Source organism: Trachurus trachurus (genome assembly GCF_905171665.1).
Source record: "Trachurus trachurus genome assembly, chromosome: 4".
Taxonomy (NCBI): Eukaryota; Metazoa; Chordata; class Actinopteri; order Carangiformes; family Carangidae; genus Trachurus; species Trachurus trachurus.
Genome location: NC_139898.1, coordinates 14,580,361 through 14,595,005, shown reverse-complemented (window position 1 = coordinate 14,595,005; position 14,645 = coordinate 14,580,361). Strand labels below are relative to the sequence as shown.

Genomic DNA, 14,645 nt, shown 5'->3' with positions numbered 1-14,645 from the left:
CAATAAATCAGATGTTAATTATTTTTAAATTAAACTGATACTCATCACAGTCCAAAAATCATTAGATCCTCATAAGCAAACTTTAACAATGAAAGCACAGAAAATATTTTGTATTATATGGCAACATAAAATTAAAAACACAGTTAAATGAAGCAGCTCTAACTGTCCAGTCTCCTCTGTGTGATGTCTTTGTATAGTCCCATCCTGAACTTCAGCATCTCCTCCAGGTTCTTACTCTGTAAACTCTCCTGCATGGACATCAGCTTCGTGTCCTTGGGCAGGATGATTGTGGAGCCACTCAGGACGGCCCGCAGCATCTCCAGGGATGTCGAAAACGAGCTTCGCTGATCGGAGCAAACAGGAAACAGACAGGCGTTCCACAGGCTGCAGCTGGGAGCGTCACCGGAGAACCTCAGCGTTTCGTTCTCCGCCCCCCAGTGGGACAGACACTCCGCCAGGCTGCGATCGAAAAGCTTCAGCCTCTCCGTGTGAGCGGGGGCTTCCACGCTGCGCTTCAGGTCGTCATCGATCCCAAAGGCGACGGTTACAAACCCGGCTCTGCCCTGGTGCTTCTTCACGCACAGCGAGTGCATGAAGACGGCGTCGGGCACCGAGAGGCCCGGGGCGACCCAGCAGCTGCTGACGACGGAGCCCTCGCCTACGGAGACCCCTGCTCCCAGCCTGCAGTACTCCACCACCGATCCAGCTCCCACGGCGCAGCTGGGCTCGAGGACGCTGTACATAACACAGCAGCCAGAGTTTTCATTCGTGTGAACGCTGAAGGCGGACGACAGGAGGCCCAGCTCGCTCCTCAACGCCACGTCCTCAGTGAGGTGAAAGACGTATTCTGACGTGGTGCCAATGTGATAAAACTTTGAGTTATTGAGGAGGATAACATTCAGATTGGTTCCTTGTAGATGGTGGAAGATCTTTTGGCGGATTTCAACCAGACCTCTCTCCTCCTTGGTGACGTTAGCAGTGTTGCTGGTGTACTCTACTGTAGCTTTGGGGCCCAGTGCTTGAAGAAAGTCTCCGTATGCGTCTATTTCACACTGCAGGTGTCCCAACTCGTTCAGCAGATTAAGAAGAGTCCTCATAGTGTCAAAGTCAACATAATAGGTGCTGTCTGTGTAAACAAACTCAGAAATACAACCGCTCGTCCGTCTCTTGCACACAGCGCCGCAGCCGTGCATTTTTTCGATGCTCGGTTTGTGCAGGAAGCGCAGGCAGGATCTGTTCTCCATTTCTAAACCGGAGGATGTTTCACACGAATCCAACACAAACACCCCGTGGGTGGTTCCAGTGGACAGCGGGGAGGGGTGGGCCAAGGCTGTGAAGCCAGGTTTATTAAATGTAATGTACTCGTCCTCTGCAGTGCTGTAGAGCTCTATGTCATCTGCACAGGTCACCAGCACGCCAGGCTTCATGTGAGGTGGGAAATCCACATACATGGCCAGTTTGAGCTCCAGCATCTGGTAGAGAGGCTCACCCAGTGGCATGGCGGTGAAGATCTTTCCCAGAGCACTGGCACTGGGCAAACGTTGACTGAAGCCCCCTGGAGGGAAAGTTAAAGAGGGAAAAGTCACATGGAGTCAGGAAAAAAATGTTTGCCAACTAACTGAAGTCACTTTTCACCTAACTTTTCTCACCTAGAAGAGATAGATAGATAGATAGATAGATAGATAGATAGATAGATAGATAGATAGATAGATAGATAGATAGATAGATAGATAGATAGATAGATAAACTTTATTGTCTGTCATGAGTGACAGAAATTCGTCTTTGACAGGCTCGTATAAAAACACTAAAAAACAAACAAACATTAAAAATGTCTCTGCACTACTTTCTGGCATTATTATGTATTTTTATGAATAAATAAAAATTCAAAACATTCTTTTGTAGATCATCTTACTGCTGCTGAACCAACTAAGCTAAAATTAAGTGCAATATGAATCCAAGGTCATGAATCTGCACCACCTGTAATGTGTGGCGTCTGACGTGTATGAAAGAGAATGTGTGATTTGTACTCGAACCTGTGTTTAATGTTGTATGTCATGGAGAGCAGTGTCTGTGTACTTTTGTACAATGTGGTGTGTCAGTAGGAGGTGGTATATGTTATATGTTGTATTTGTCTTTGTAAATTGGCCTTTGTTATTTTTGATTATATGTCCTAAATGTTATGTTCATTATTTTGTTGTTAAATGAGCAACCAAGGGACGCAAAAAGAATTTCAGTCCAACTCACAATTAAGGAACAATCATCATCTATCATCATATCGTTTTTACATTACTAGTGCTTGTACAGTAGGCTATATAAGCTTGCAATAATAATTTGTCCATTTGCCTTTTTTTTTTTTAGAAATGTTACAGAAGTGATGGAGCTTTTCTCTGTATCCTTTGGAAAAAAAAGGGGAACATAATAAAATATCTGTGAGAAATGTCAGACCTGCATGGATCAGGATGACTCTCATTTTTCTCAGAGACTTCCCATAGATATCATCCAGCTTCTGCAGCGCGTACAAGGTGGAGCCCCCATTCCCTTAAAGACAATAGTTTAAATAAATAAGTAGCTACAACATTTAACATCATTATGAGAATGCAGTATTTCTGTTGTTTGCTTAGCTGCTTCTTCTCTGCCACCTCCAGAGGACTGGGATGAAACTGGAGAGCGATGCCTCACTCACTCGCTCACCTATTTTAGATCCAGGAGGATCTGAGAAAACCTTGTAGTGGATCCCGAGGGGCAGCTCTCTTCTGTCCACCTTCTCTCTGATCTGCAGCTCATAGGCTTCTCTCTGGCTCCCGTCCACAGCGGTCACAACCACCACGTCCCAAAACTCACCGCCCTGCACCTCCCGACCTTCACAAACCGAGACAAGGAAGGGAGAAAAAGAAAAAAGAACAGCAGAGACAGTTCAGGGACAGCGGTGAATTAAATGTAGCCACATTGATTTGTAGCTCAACATGGAAACTGAAACCAAAAGCCAAATATAAAACTCACCCCGCAGAGCGTTAAACTTTCTCAGCTTTTCTCTCGTGGCGAGTTGCAGCTTCCGGACACTCTCCTGGCTCATACTGTCACCGACAGTGTCCATTGAAATGTCCAGTAAAACATCAAACAAGTGGCAAAACTACAACTGTGTAGTGAGCATAGTGAGCCCTCTCTCCCATATCCGGGTTCAGTCAGGTGACTAGCTGTGTTCACAACGTGGGCGGGGCGTAAGCGCAGCACGTGGTGACTGCTTCAACCAACCTGTGTTAAGGTTTGATAAAATAAAATAAAATAAAATAAAATAAAATAAAATAAAATAAAATAAAATAAAATAAAATAAAATAATAATAATAATAATAATAATAATAATAATAATAATAATAATAATAATAATAATAATTGTGATGAATCAAACAAAGAACTTCCTTCCATCCTGCGCAAGGGGAAACTATTTTCCTGATGGACTCAGTTTTTATTTGTTTACTGTTATATTATTTTGTCATAATCGGCATTTGTCATTGTAAGTATTCTTTGAAAAAGACATTTGATATAAATACATAGCCAACAGTTTTCGGTGTTGCTGTTTTTTCTGTTAAATAAATATAAAAACTCTTGACCTAATAAAATACATAACAAATTTTATGTAAAATGTTCACATATTTCATTCATATGTTGTTTTTGTTCTTTTTTCATTTAGTGATGCATTAAATATTTCTGTAATTATTATCCTCCTGAGTGTATAGGTCAAACCACTCTAAATGGTGTCAGGATATAGAAATTCAAATACATTTTTTGGAATAAATATTTTTATTGCATTTTTATCCTGTAAATAGTCAAATGAATGTTGAATCTAAAACATATGTGTTCATCTGTGGAATGTACAATTAGCCTCAGGTCCAAACTGTATTTCACAAAACCCACATTTCTGATGCTGTTTTGGGAAAAGCAGATGCTACAGTTCTCCACAGATCTCCATGACAACACTATAAGGATACATCTAAGGAGTGAATGGTTTCCAAAAAACACCTCTCAGTGTGACTAATACATGCCTTCATTAACACTGCTTCTAAAATGAGACATGTATCAATCTCAATTTTGCATGTATTTCTGTCTCTCTTTATCTTCTTGAGGTATCTCAGGACATTACTGCTTTGATTTAGTTATGTTGCTATTCTGGTGCAGTCAGGGAGAAGCTTTCTGCCACTTCCAACCACATTGTACATCCAGTAATATTGACGCCCGTACAGCCAAAGCTCCATCAACAATCCTGCCTCACAGCACGACAGCCAACAGGTTGCAGGCGCCAGGCGGAGGGATGAGGAGGAGGTGGAGGAAGAGGAGAATGGCTCGAGAGTGGGCACTGAAGACAGCCCTCAGGTGGCAGCTTGCCTCACTGACTGAGGCGAGAATAGCACACATCAGACGCTGCTCAGTGACCCGCAGAGCAGTGTGAACTGGCAGGGAGTGTGCTGAGCAGCAGGCCAAACCACACAAGACACTGATTCAGACCATGCTTCGGACTATTTATTTTACAGGATTACTGACTGGCATGTATCTGACAGTATTTTGTCATTTTATCCGACATATCACACTTTACTGTGGTGCCTACATACTGTTTTTGTTTCTGATTTATTTATTTTAATTTTCAGATCATGTTTTCTCCTTCACTCTTGTTCTCCTCGTTTTGCTGTCCAGGAAGCAGTGGGAGCATAACAGGATGATAATGGAACAAACACAATACCTGGAAAACATGCAGAGCCACCGACTCCTATAAGCCGGCCCAGTCAGAGGCGGCCAGAAGAGGCTTACACATGAATGTTTCACTGACAACTCCATCCCATTCCTCTGCTGCCGGCCTTGTGCACCCATTGCAACACCAACATCACAAGTTACAGTGGGAAACAACTGCAAGCTGTGTTTGTTTTTCTCTTTTTTTCATTAAAAAAAGGTTTTGGAATGGAAGGAATGCAGGGAGGAGGGAGGTGAACACAACAGCTCACACGAGCAGAGTCCACTAGTCTAACGTGTTTATTGTTTCAGCTCAATCAAGACAGCTTGTCACGTGAAATACATATTATACAATCAGTGAAAGTACACTGCTCGACAACTATACATGGGTCTCAAAATGAAAACAGCATTATAATACACTAAATGTACATCTTAACTTAAATTCTAAATTAAAGGTTTAATCAAATATTTTTTTTCAAGGAGGTAGAAAAGGATCTATAACAAAAGAAGCTGTTTCATCAGATCAAACTGGATTTATCCGCATTAGTTAGTAGTGCCTGAATGTGTCATTAAAAACAAGACAATCAATCAGTGAGATTGTGTTAACTAGGAACCAAAATATAATTCACTGACCTAAAAATTAGTATTGCACAAAAAGCCTTCAATGTTGACTTAACTGTAAAACTTGAGAGGCTTACAATCAAGAGAGACTCAGGAACATTGTGCGCTCTTAATTCATACCTATTAATCTTGCTCAAGAAAAAAGTAGCAAGTTAAAAACAACTGCACATCCATGGCCGCAGGATGTTTGAAATGTCAGAGTGGCACCGATGCTACTGTTCCTCTTGTTGCAAGACTGTGGTATTGCTGTTCTGTCGGAGTGCAGAGGGCGACAGAGCAGCCAGACTGTCCTTATTGGCCTCCAGGTAGAGGCTGCAGGCGGAGAAGGCGCTGTAAAAGCTGGACGACAGGCCAGCGATGTCTGTGGAGATGTAGGGGAGGACACCTGGTGTAGCCTGGTTGTAGTAGGTGATCTGAAACGAAAGCAAAGGTCAGCTGTGGTACATTAACTCTTTACAACTTGTTATGACTTTCTTTTCTCTTTTGGTGCAGTTGTGTTGTTTTGAGCTACAACGTGTGGTGCTGTAGAGCGGGCCGGGCGTGCATGCTGATCAGAGTGACCCTCTCATTTGGCCAACCTTGGTGACAGAGCTGGACTCTTCCCAGACCGTGAAGCCAGCACAGAGCACCTCTCCCCTGGTGTAGTCCTCCGTGGGAGGGTGAGTGGGCAAAGTGACAGAGCGCAGAGCAATTAGATAAGGGTCCCTGAGAGGGACAAAAAGAGGATAGCATCATGAGACTTTATGAAAAAGCAAGCGGGAGACAGTAATGCAATAACACTGGATAAACTGCATAAAAAGACCATATACTATATGGAGAAGTAGGAAATCAAGAATGAAGAAAGTAGTGAAGTGACAAACGAAATGTGTTTATGTTGTATACAGTATTACAACACCTGGCATCACATGGCTTCCTCCTTGATGCTAGTAAGATAAAGTCCTGTCCTTTGCCCCCTTTACTGATACAGGGCGTAGCCACACGATAAAGGGTGTCATCCTCGTCCGCCTGGTTGATCACCTCACACGCTCTGCAGTTGACACAATTATCAGCATCAGCAATGAGCTATATGTCTCACACTCCTGTCATTATCACCTACTTGTTATAACAGAGCTGAGGCAAGGCCGTCTCCAGACATATTGGAGTCGTAGGCGAGACGACTCAGAACTTCAGAGTCTGATAGTTTTCATTTGAATATTTTGATTTTTCAATGTTTCTTATGCATCATCTATCAGTCACTACCTTTACATGGAAACTAGTCTCTGCTGTTTTAGCAGTGACAAGTAAGTGTTAGTGAGTGATTCACTTATGGCTGTCTCGATGCAATATTTATAATAATTCATTTTTCCTTAGCTTTCAGTACACATTTTAGGACTACACTAGAGAGAGACTGTCAGGAACAGGATAGTCTGGACAAAATTCAGACAGACATTCATTAACCTTATTATAAAATTACTACTACCATTATCTAACTCACAGGCTACATGAGTTATGAAACCACATATAGTGGATCCTAGTATGAGTAAACGAACCATGGGTTGGAAAATCTCAGGAAAAACAGCAAGTTGTGCGAGAGTCAGTCCTAAACAGAGAGTCCCTCTATAGTCAGTCTCAATTTCGGTATCAAATGTTAAAGGGAGTGTGAACAGAATGTTATTGTCACTGACAGACTTTTAAAAGTAGATCAGGAGCAATTACAGAGTATTTTTCCTCCTATCTGGCTTCTCTCCGGCTGGTGGGACCATAGTTTACCCTACGCCCTAAACCAGCTTTAACCTTAGGAATTGAAAGATGCCTGGGGATATTCATTTCCTCTATTGTCAACAAATTCTTCAGAAACCCCCAAACAAACACAGATTTTGAGCCCATCCTCCCATATACATTATCCTGCTACCTTAACATTCACTAATAATCCATTACCGAGTACCAACTAGTAGGCCTACTCAATAAATGCACAATAAATGACCTGTTCCCTCCAGTATGAGTCATGTTAGCTAAAAACTTTGATGGCCGGGATATTACTGAGCCTTTAAATAGAATTAAACTTTTTATTTGAAACTATATATTTGTGTGGTGTTTTAAACCATTTTTGTTGTCAGTAGAAACAAATGGACCTGGGCCTGAGAGCGGAGGAGGGAAGACAGGAGGTGGCGAGAGATAAACGCAGCACTGGTTTTAGCCTTTTTATGTGATTTGTTGACAGTAAGAAAATAAAGATAAACACCAGACTTATCCTTTAAGCTCATTCTGCTGCTGCTCTGACTGTAAGTTGCTCTGCGTCAGATGATGCAAAATGCCAACTATGTACACACAATACTGACTCATAATGTCGGTCCCACTGTTTTCTCCTCCTCAGGTCTGACAGTAGGTGGAAAGTCTGCTCTGCTGCCACACTGACGTGCATCTCCACCTTGAAACACAGTATGTGGTTTTCCTCCAGTGTGTACAGTCTGACCTGAGGAAAAGAGCACATCCACAAAGAGGCAGTGGGATCAGTGTCTACATCTGAGATTCACTCTGGTTATTATATGTGTAGAGTTGATTTTGTCAAAACTGTTACATTAATCGGTGGCTGCATGACAAAGTATAATGTGATTATCAGACATCTTTTGAAAATAACCTTTTTCCAAGTCTTGTCTTTAGGCAACATTTTGTGATTTACCTGCATTGTCCTACAGCCTAATAAAAGCTACATGAGCACAGCCACTGTGACTGTGCATTTTGTAGTTCAAAATAATATACATAGGGGAGTCACAACAGCTGTTACCATTTAACAGGGCATATCCTGGACAGTCATACAAACAAAACTCACCTTATTTTTCTCAGAGGTTAATACCCAGTTGTTTCTGGTATCCATTAGTTTCAGTGCTGATACATTGTTGTAGCTCAAGTACATCTGAAAAAACAAAAGGACCGTCTGAACTCATAATGCCAGAATACAGTGGCAATATCTGGGCAGTATGTGTGCCTTTGTTGTTGTTGTTTTTTTTTGTTTTTTTTAGAAATTACAATACCTGGTTACTTGAATCCCAGGGTACAGACAAGGGCACTTCAGTTTGCTTACAGGAGATAATGTATTTCCTATAAACACAAAGGGCAGCAATGACTTACGAACAAGACAAAAAAAAAGAAAACAAGGACCAAGAACTTGACCAATATCAACCTATTTATCATAGCTACAGCATGAGCCCACACATTTGGTTATCTAATAGTCGAATAAAGATTATACTGGAGGGAGAGTGTTTTACAGTTGAACAATGAACTTATTATGCTTGACAGACTCTGCACCAAAGTCTGCTCAGCTGTGATATGCGGCTCTGCCAAGTCATGTGCTACTGCAGAGTAGTGTAAACAATGGATTCTGTTGCACGACACTGGGCAAACTAAGTATTGATGACACTGTTTGTCTACTATTTCCATTGCATTATCCTGTGTCATCATCCACAATAGTTTTCTTTATGCATATTTCTTGCGTATATTTGTTGCTTTTTTAATGTGTTTTTCACAGTTATTTAAGGCCATGTTGTTTTGGTCAGATGTACTATTGGTATCACAGTATTTAGAGTAAGACTTGATAGATGATAGTTGTGGCCACACCTATAGGAGGGAGTACTGCAGTTAGATTTATTATCTGTTGGCCTGAACCAAACTTTTCTTAATTGAATAGAAGATAATATTTTTTTTATCTTTTAAATAGAAAACATATTTTCACATTTGAGCCAAAATTAACACTGACAACATTGTACATATCTCCAATAAACCACTGTGACCGGCTGGTACATCCATCTCTCTCTACAAAGAAAAGAATATGTTGGTATAAAATGAAGATACCAACCAACCTATCAAGCCGAATTTTCTTTCTTGCAATAGCTTCTTGATAACGTCTTTTTCCATCCTGTGAAACATGTGAGATCACAATCAAAAACTCAGGACACAGTGATGCTTGTTATATGAACTTATTTCAATATCCTATTCAGTGTATGCATTATGTATTATGGTCTTGCTGAGGCAGCAACAGTACGCAAAGAAAACTCACCACAGGCTCAGGTCGTATCCGTGGCAGCGTGCGTGGTTTCCTGTCACTGTCCAGCACCTCAAAGGTCATAAAAGCACTATTTATGTGGCGCAGAGGTTCTCCACCCTGGTAGGCCTCAGCGCATACTCCCACCTCCATACTAGAGCACACAATGTACACAGAAAAATGAGTTTGCAAAAAGAAATTCATGCTCACAGACACACGATAAAAATACACTCAGTAAATATTTAAGCTGTAGAGTTACATTGTAAACATGTATTAGATTAGACCAATCTACCCTTTGTGTGATTAGATCATCACTGTATGGAGACTCACCTGTGCTTGAAAGTATTGTTAACAATGGCTTTTAATACCAGCCGGTCACCAATGTGAGACGGGCCACGAAAATGGAACATGTCTATGGTCCTCAAGGTTGGGTGGGCATTACACAAGCGACTGCATCAAAATGTAGAGAATAAACAAGAAGGTGTTTGTTCTTTGTCGAGAGACCTTTTGCAGTGAAGCTACACAATACAGACAGGAAATGATCGACTAGTTATCTTTTGAAAAGTCATTAATCCATTTTCTTGCTGAGAGTTAGATGAGAAGATCTTTACTACTCTCTTATCATGCAGGAAAATATGCAGCCACTTAGCTTAGCTTAGCCTAAAGACTGGATGAAGGTGAAAACAGGCTCCATTACCAGGCTAACCTTTTCCCCTGCTTTCCAGTGTCTGTGCTAAGCTATGCTAACCAGCTGTGATTTAATCTATTACAGTAAAGTCAAGAGTGGTACAAACTTTCACTTCTAACTCCTGCCAAGAAACTTCCACTGAATCTAGCTCGATCCTTACTTGAAATAAAACAAAAACTGTAGCCTAAACACTATCGATGCATACCTTGCTGCAATTGTAGCCACATTCTCCATCCAGGCCATGATCTGGCCCCCAAAGGTGCTGACTTGGTGATTGGCATGTGGGGGTAACACCAGCTCTACACTCTCCACTCGTGTCCGCTCCGCTGCCACAGCGTCCTGATACTCCTGGCATTCTCCTGGTGAGATAGAAATTAAACAAGCAGGCTTAATCGATCAGATTTTGAATGCCACAGACATCTGGCATGAATCTGGTATGAACCTTAGTGTCTGCAGGCTGTACCCAGTTGAGCTGTGCTGCTGCTCAGTAGATCTGTAATGATCTCTGCGTGGATGAGCCTCATCCTCCTCCGCTCTGCTGCCAGGCTATACTCCATCTGCTCCATTTGTGTGTAAGGAACTACCTGCTTCAGCTGTACCTATGTGCACATAACACACATAAAGCTCTGGGGGATGTTGAACAAGAGCTAGAAAAGTGCCCTTATGTCCACATGTTTTATTTTTGTCTCTTACTTTTCCAGCTTCAGTCCGTCTGGCAACAAAGGTGCCAAAGGCATGGCAAACTTTCCACTGTCTGTCAGTGAAAAGGTCTTCACAGGTCACTATTATTCCCACCTAAAAGAAAAAAAACACACACTTTAATTTTATTTGTCAAAAATCCCATATATTCACTGCACTGCAACCAAAACCTACATCCACCAACCTCCATACTAGACGTGAAGGCTCTGTTGACCTTTGCAATGATGTTGACAACATTTCCCACCCTGGGGCAGACAGACACAAATTCTTCTCTTTACTATCAACATGTTATTGTACTGTAAAGTTACACAACAATGTGTTTACCTAAAAATGAGCTAGGCTATTTGTACATTTCGCCACTGCTAACATATCCAGTATGAGCAATAAGAACTGTTTTATTTTTAGTCTTGCCAAGAAATGCAGCCATTGTTGTATTTACAGCAAAGGAGGTTTACTCTTTAATAACTCCTCTGAGCAGCACTTCTTCCTCACTGAAGATGACACTGCAGTGACTAGGTATGATGAAGTGACAAGATGGGCTGGACAGACTGAGCTAGCTGGTTAGCATGCTAACTTCAGTAGTTTAAAAGAAGAAATAGAGGCAAAAACAAGACTACACTACACAGACAGGTCGTGGTTAGTAAAGGAATGGACCTCGATGCTCAACTCACACAGTTTCTTTTAGACTGCAAAGGTAAACACCTGTGAATGCTATAGCAAAAGTTACAAATAGCTCCTTTAACACCCCAGCATTCTCCTTTAAAAATACTAAATAAAAAATCTAAAGTTTTGATAAATCCATTAAGTTTGATAACACCAGTGTCAATGTTTTGGGCCTACAATAGAAAAAGCCTACAAGTTTATTTTTCCAAGAACAGTTTTTGTCCCTTTTTGTTTTCCCGAGTCAGTGCATGCAATCCCTTCAGTCCCTGCAACTAATTCTCAGTAGGAGATACTTGTTTTTCATAACAGCATTAAGCTTAATACCTTACCCTATGGTATGTTCAAAATGGATGTCGTCCACAGAGGCAGTGATACAGGAGCAACCTGCGTGTCTCTCAGCTGGGGGAGGAGGAGGGATTACACAAATATTTAGTGCACACAAAGCCACAAAGCATCTGCAGCTCAGGCATATTTAAGGCTTATGATCTGTAAATATGTGCAACTGTAAAGGCACTCACAATAAATGTACTCAGACCCGTTTAACGGCAGTAAAATACATTAACGCATGAACACTATCTATTGTTGTGTCTGTCATTATTATAAGAATTGATTCTGTATAGCTTAAAAGTTCATTCTTGACCTTCAGCAGCAGATACAATGAAATCTCAACAACTAATTGTCACATTCAGAGTTTTTCTGAAAAGACTTATAAAGAACATCACAATGAACTCACTGTAAAACCTGACAAAGCCTGAGACTAAAGCAGATTAACAACTAATATAATAACTCAAATAGTGCATTGGTGCATTCAAATGTTATATGAGTGCATTTTGTGATGAGTATAAAAACTGTGTATGTTAACACACACATATTTCTTGTCCTAATGTCACACCACTCTAGTGAGCTGAACTCCTGGCTGTGGGGCCCCTGGTTTGATCAACACAGCTCACACTGTTGATTCACAGAAAGTCAGTGGGTGAGGATGTTCTGATTTTGGCACTAGAGTAAAGAGTGCTTGTTGGGGAGACCCTCTCTTCCACCACTGTTGACTCAGGTGCACTTGAGCAGAACAGCTGACTTGTAGTTGCACTGGATGACTTCAAGGAGTGCATGTGTATGTGTGAATAATATGCAGCGGTGGGAAAATAAAGCACCCAGTCTGGGTAAATAATGTTTAAAAACTGTCCCATCAACTCATAATCCCATCGACACTACAAGTAACTACAATTTAATAGAGCAGGAAGGGCATCAAACTGTGCCTTGGTTAATGGCACAACGGTGATGCAGGTTAGAGTTATTTGTTATTGAAGACTTTCTGGTGTCCTATAGTGAGCATCTGGGATACGATAACATCAGTTCAGTGAGGCTGAGATGGAAAAAAAGATGTGTATTTGTGAGAGATTTCCTGATCTTCTACCAGACAAACAGGCTGTAGAGTCCATCCACTTTAGCAGCTGTCCCACGCTCAGTTCCCCACAGTGGTTGGCATGACAGGGCAGCACTATCTGACTCATCTTCACTTCCGTCGGATTCCTGTATGCCTCCTCGTTCTCCTGAATGAACAGCGGGTCGAGCATTGTGTCGACATCTTCCACCTCCGATGTCATAACTCTGATGCACTGATGGGAAACACAGAGGAATGATTTACTGCAGAACCAATACTTCCATTTCAGTCCATTTCATTTATCCCACCACGTGATGAAGTAAAATCTTACATTCAAATATAAACAAAACAATTGCCACACCTCATAAGTTTAAAATATATGATCACAACCCGCATTAGAAACTATAACTTGTTAGTCATTTAATCCACTGTCTTCACTTAACCTAATATGTTTCTGTCCAAATTCCAATAGAAAAAAACAGCAGTCCCAGTTTTATAAAATTGTCTGTGCAAGTGCCTCACATCTAAAATATGTGCAGAGGTAGTGAAAATATGATTCAGCAAAATTCTCCAGATAACTCAACTCTACTATAATGTAAAAAAGACTCAGAGTATAAATAATGAAGCAAAGAGTATTTTGTAAAATGCTGTCTCCTAAAAATATAACAGAACTTATTGAATCCTCCCATGAAACATTAATAAGCATAATCACTTGAAATATCAAGTAATTCTATAATAATCATTGTAATATTAGTTGTTTTGTCCATATACCCACTATGATGCTCAACAAATAAAGAAAAGAAATATCCCTGATCAAGCCTCTTTTTTTTGCACATATTAATCATACTTTCTGACATTTACTGTTTTCATCTGATACAAAAAAAAGGCAATTTTGTGGTTAAGGTGGCTGAAAGTGTTGGAAGCACTTCACTCAAAAGACAGATATCGATAAGTCAACATCCTTTGACTTTCTTCAGGACTAAATCTGAAAACTGCACAGTCAGTCTGATCCAGTGCTGCAACAAAAGAGCTTTAAATAATCTGCAAGTCTGAAGAATTGCCCAACATTTCTCCCTTAAGTCAAGGATCAGGAAAAACTTGAAATACCTTTTTTATGTAGCCTACTTCGAGCATTTTCTTTCTTTTCTTTCTTTTTTTTTTTTAAGATACTGCACCTCACTATGAGTTGGCTAATTCACATTTAAATGCAGTGTTTTTCAAACTACAGGCTGAGGCTTGTCTTTGTGGAGTTGTGGGCAGAAACTATTTTAGGACGCACATAAAGAAGCCATATCAAGGCATGTCGCTATTGAGGTGTTCGTGGAAACTATTTGTTGGGATTGAAGCGTTTGGCCATAACGTCTGCTCCAGTGGGACGCGCGTGCAGTGGTCACCTGTCCTTCCTGTAACCGATGACAGGCGCTGAAGTGACCTTTAAATAAACTTCAGCAGAAATGACACATACCACCACATTCACCGCGAACCTCTGCTGCAACAACGTAGCAGGGAAATATCAGGCGGACACAGCTATTTATCCTAAAAACCCAAACAAACCGTCACGAGTAAACACGGTCGATGTGTTTCAAAGTTAAAATCCAACGAGTTAAAATGCCTTACCGGAGTTTATGCTGAGGGTGAAGTCGAGTTACAGTCTGGAAGTGTCGGCTACAAAATATAAGCACCGGCTGAGAGAGAGCAGGCTGAGACCACCGGACTGAACCCCCTTTCATTTCACCCGGCCGGTCCTCTACACAACAACTTCTCAAATACACACACACACACACACACACACACACACACACACACACACACACACACACACACACACACACACACACACACACACACACACA

At 41.2% G+C, this 14,645-nt stretch overlaps 2 protein-coding genes across 3 annotated transcripts; both read right to left on the bottom strand.

Moving 5' to 3' along the window:
- Positions 1-28: 28 nt before the first annotated feature.
- On the bottom strand, positions 29-3,142 carry fpgt (fucose-1-phosphate guanylyltransferase). Its single transcript, XM_083970560.1, has 4 exons — positions 3,001-3,142; positions 2,692-2,859; positions 2,446-2,538; positions 29-1,555 (listed from the first exon to the last, which is right to left on the bottom strand). Exons 1-4 carry the CDS (start codon positions 3,092-3,094, stop codon positions 159-161), a joined length of 1,752 nt encoding a protein of 583 aa, XP_083826686.1. The 5' UTR covers positions 3,095-3,142; the 3' UTR covers positions 29-158.
- A 1,881-nt stretch (positions 3,143-5,023) lies between these two features.
- On the bottom strand, positions 5,024-14,585 carry acot11b (acyl-CoA thioesterase 11b). Of its 2 annotated transcripts, XM_083970559.1 has the most exons (17): positions 14,410-14,585; positions 14,258-14,328; positions 12,826-13,027; positions 11,738-11,807; positions 10,920-10,990; positions 10,740-10,841; positions 10,510-10,645; positions 10,252-10,405; positions 9,689-9,808; positions 9,374-9,512; positions 9,177-9,232; positions 8,352-8,418; positions 8,150-8,233; positions 7,659-7,792; positions 6,236-6,367; positions 5,919-6,045; positions 5,024-5,753 (listed from the first exon to the last, which is right to left on the bottom strand). In XM_083970559.1, exons 5-17 carry the CDS (start codon positions 10,980-10,982, stop codon positions 5,553-5,555), a joined length of 1,515 nt encoding a protein of 504 aa, XP_083826685.1. In that variant the 5' UTR covers positions 10,983-10,990; positions 11,738-11,807; positions 12,826-13,027; positions 14,258-14,328; positions 14,410-14,585; the 3' UTR covers positions 5,024-5,552. The 2 variants fall into 2 exon arrangements, with proteins under 2 accessions (XP_083826685.1, XP_083826684.1); XM_083970558.1 differs by lacking the exon at positions 14,258-14,328 and having other exon boundaries at positions 10,930-10,990.
- Between the last annotated feature and the right edge of the window lie 60 nt (positions 14,586-14,645).

Excerpts from the sequence above, each read along its gene's own strand:
- fpgt (XM_083970560.1), bottom strand. The coding sequence starts at position 3,094 with ATGGACACTGTCGGTGACAGTATGAGCCAGGAGAGTGTCCGGAAGCTG. Across the intron at positions 2,860-3,000 it reads AAAGTTTAACGCTCTGCGGG|GTCGGGAGGTGCAGGGCGGT; the intron begins GTGAGTTTTATA and ends CGGTTTGTGAAG. Across the intron at positions 2,539-2,691 it reads TCCTCCTGGATCTAAAATAG|GGAATGGGGGCTCCACCTTG; the intron begins GTGAGCGAGTGA and ends ATTGTCTTTAAG.
- acot11b (XM_083970558.1), bottom strand. The coding sequence starts at position 13,015 with ATGACATCGGAGGTGGAAGATGTCGACACAATGCTCGACCCGCTGTTC. Across the intron at positions 11,808-12,825 it reads CTCTACAGCCTGTTTGTCTG|CTGAGAGACACGCAGGTTGC; the intron begins GTAGAAGATCAG and ends CTCCTCCCCCAG. Across the intron at positions 8,419-9,176 it reads AAGAAAATTCGGCTTGATAG|GAAATACATTATCTCCTGTA; the intron begins GTTGGTTGGTAT and ends TTGTGTTTATAG.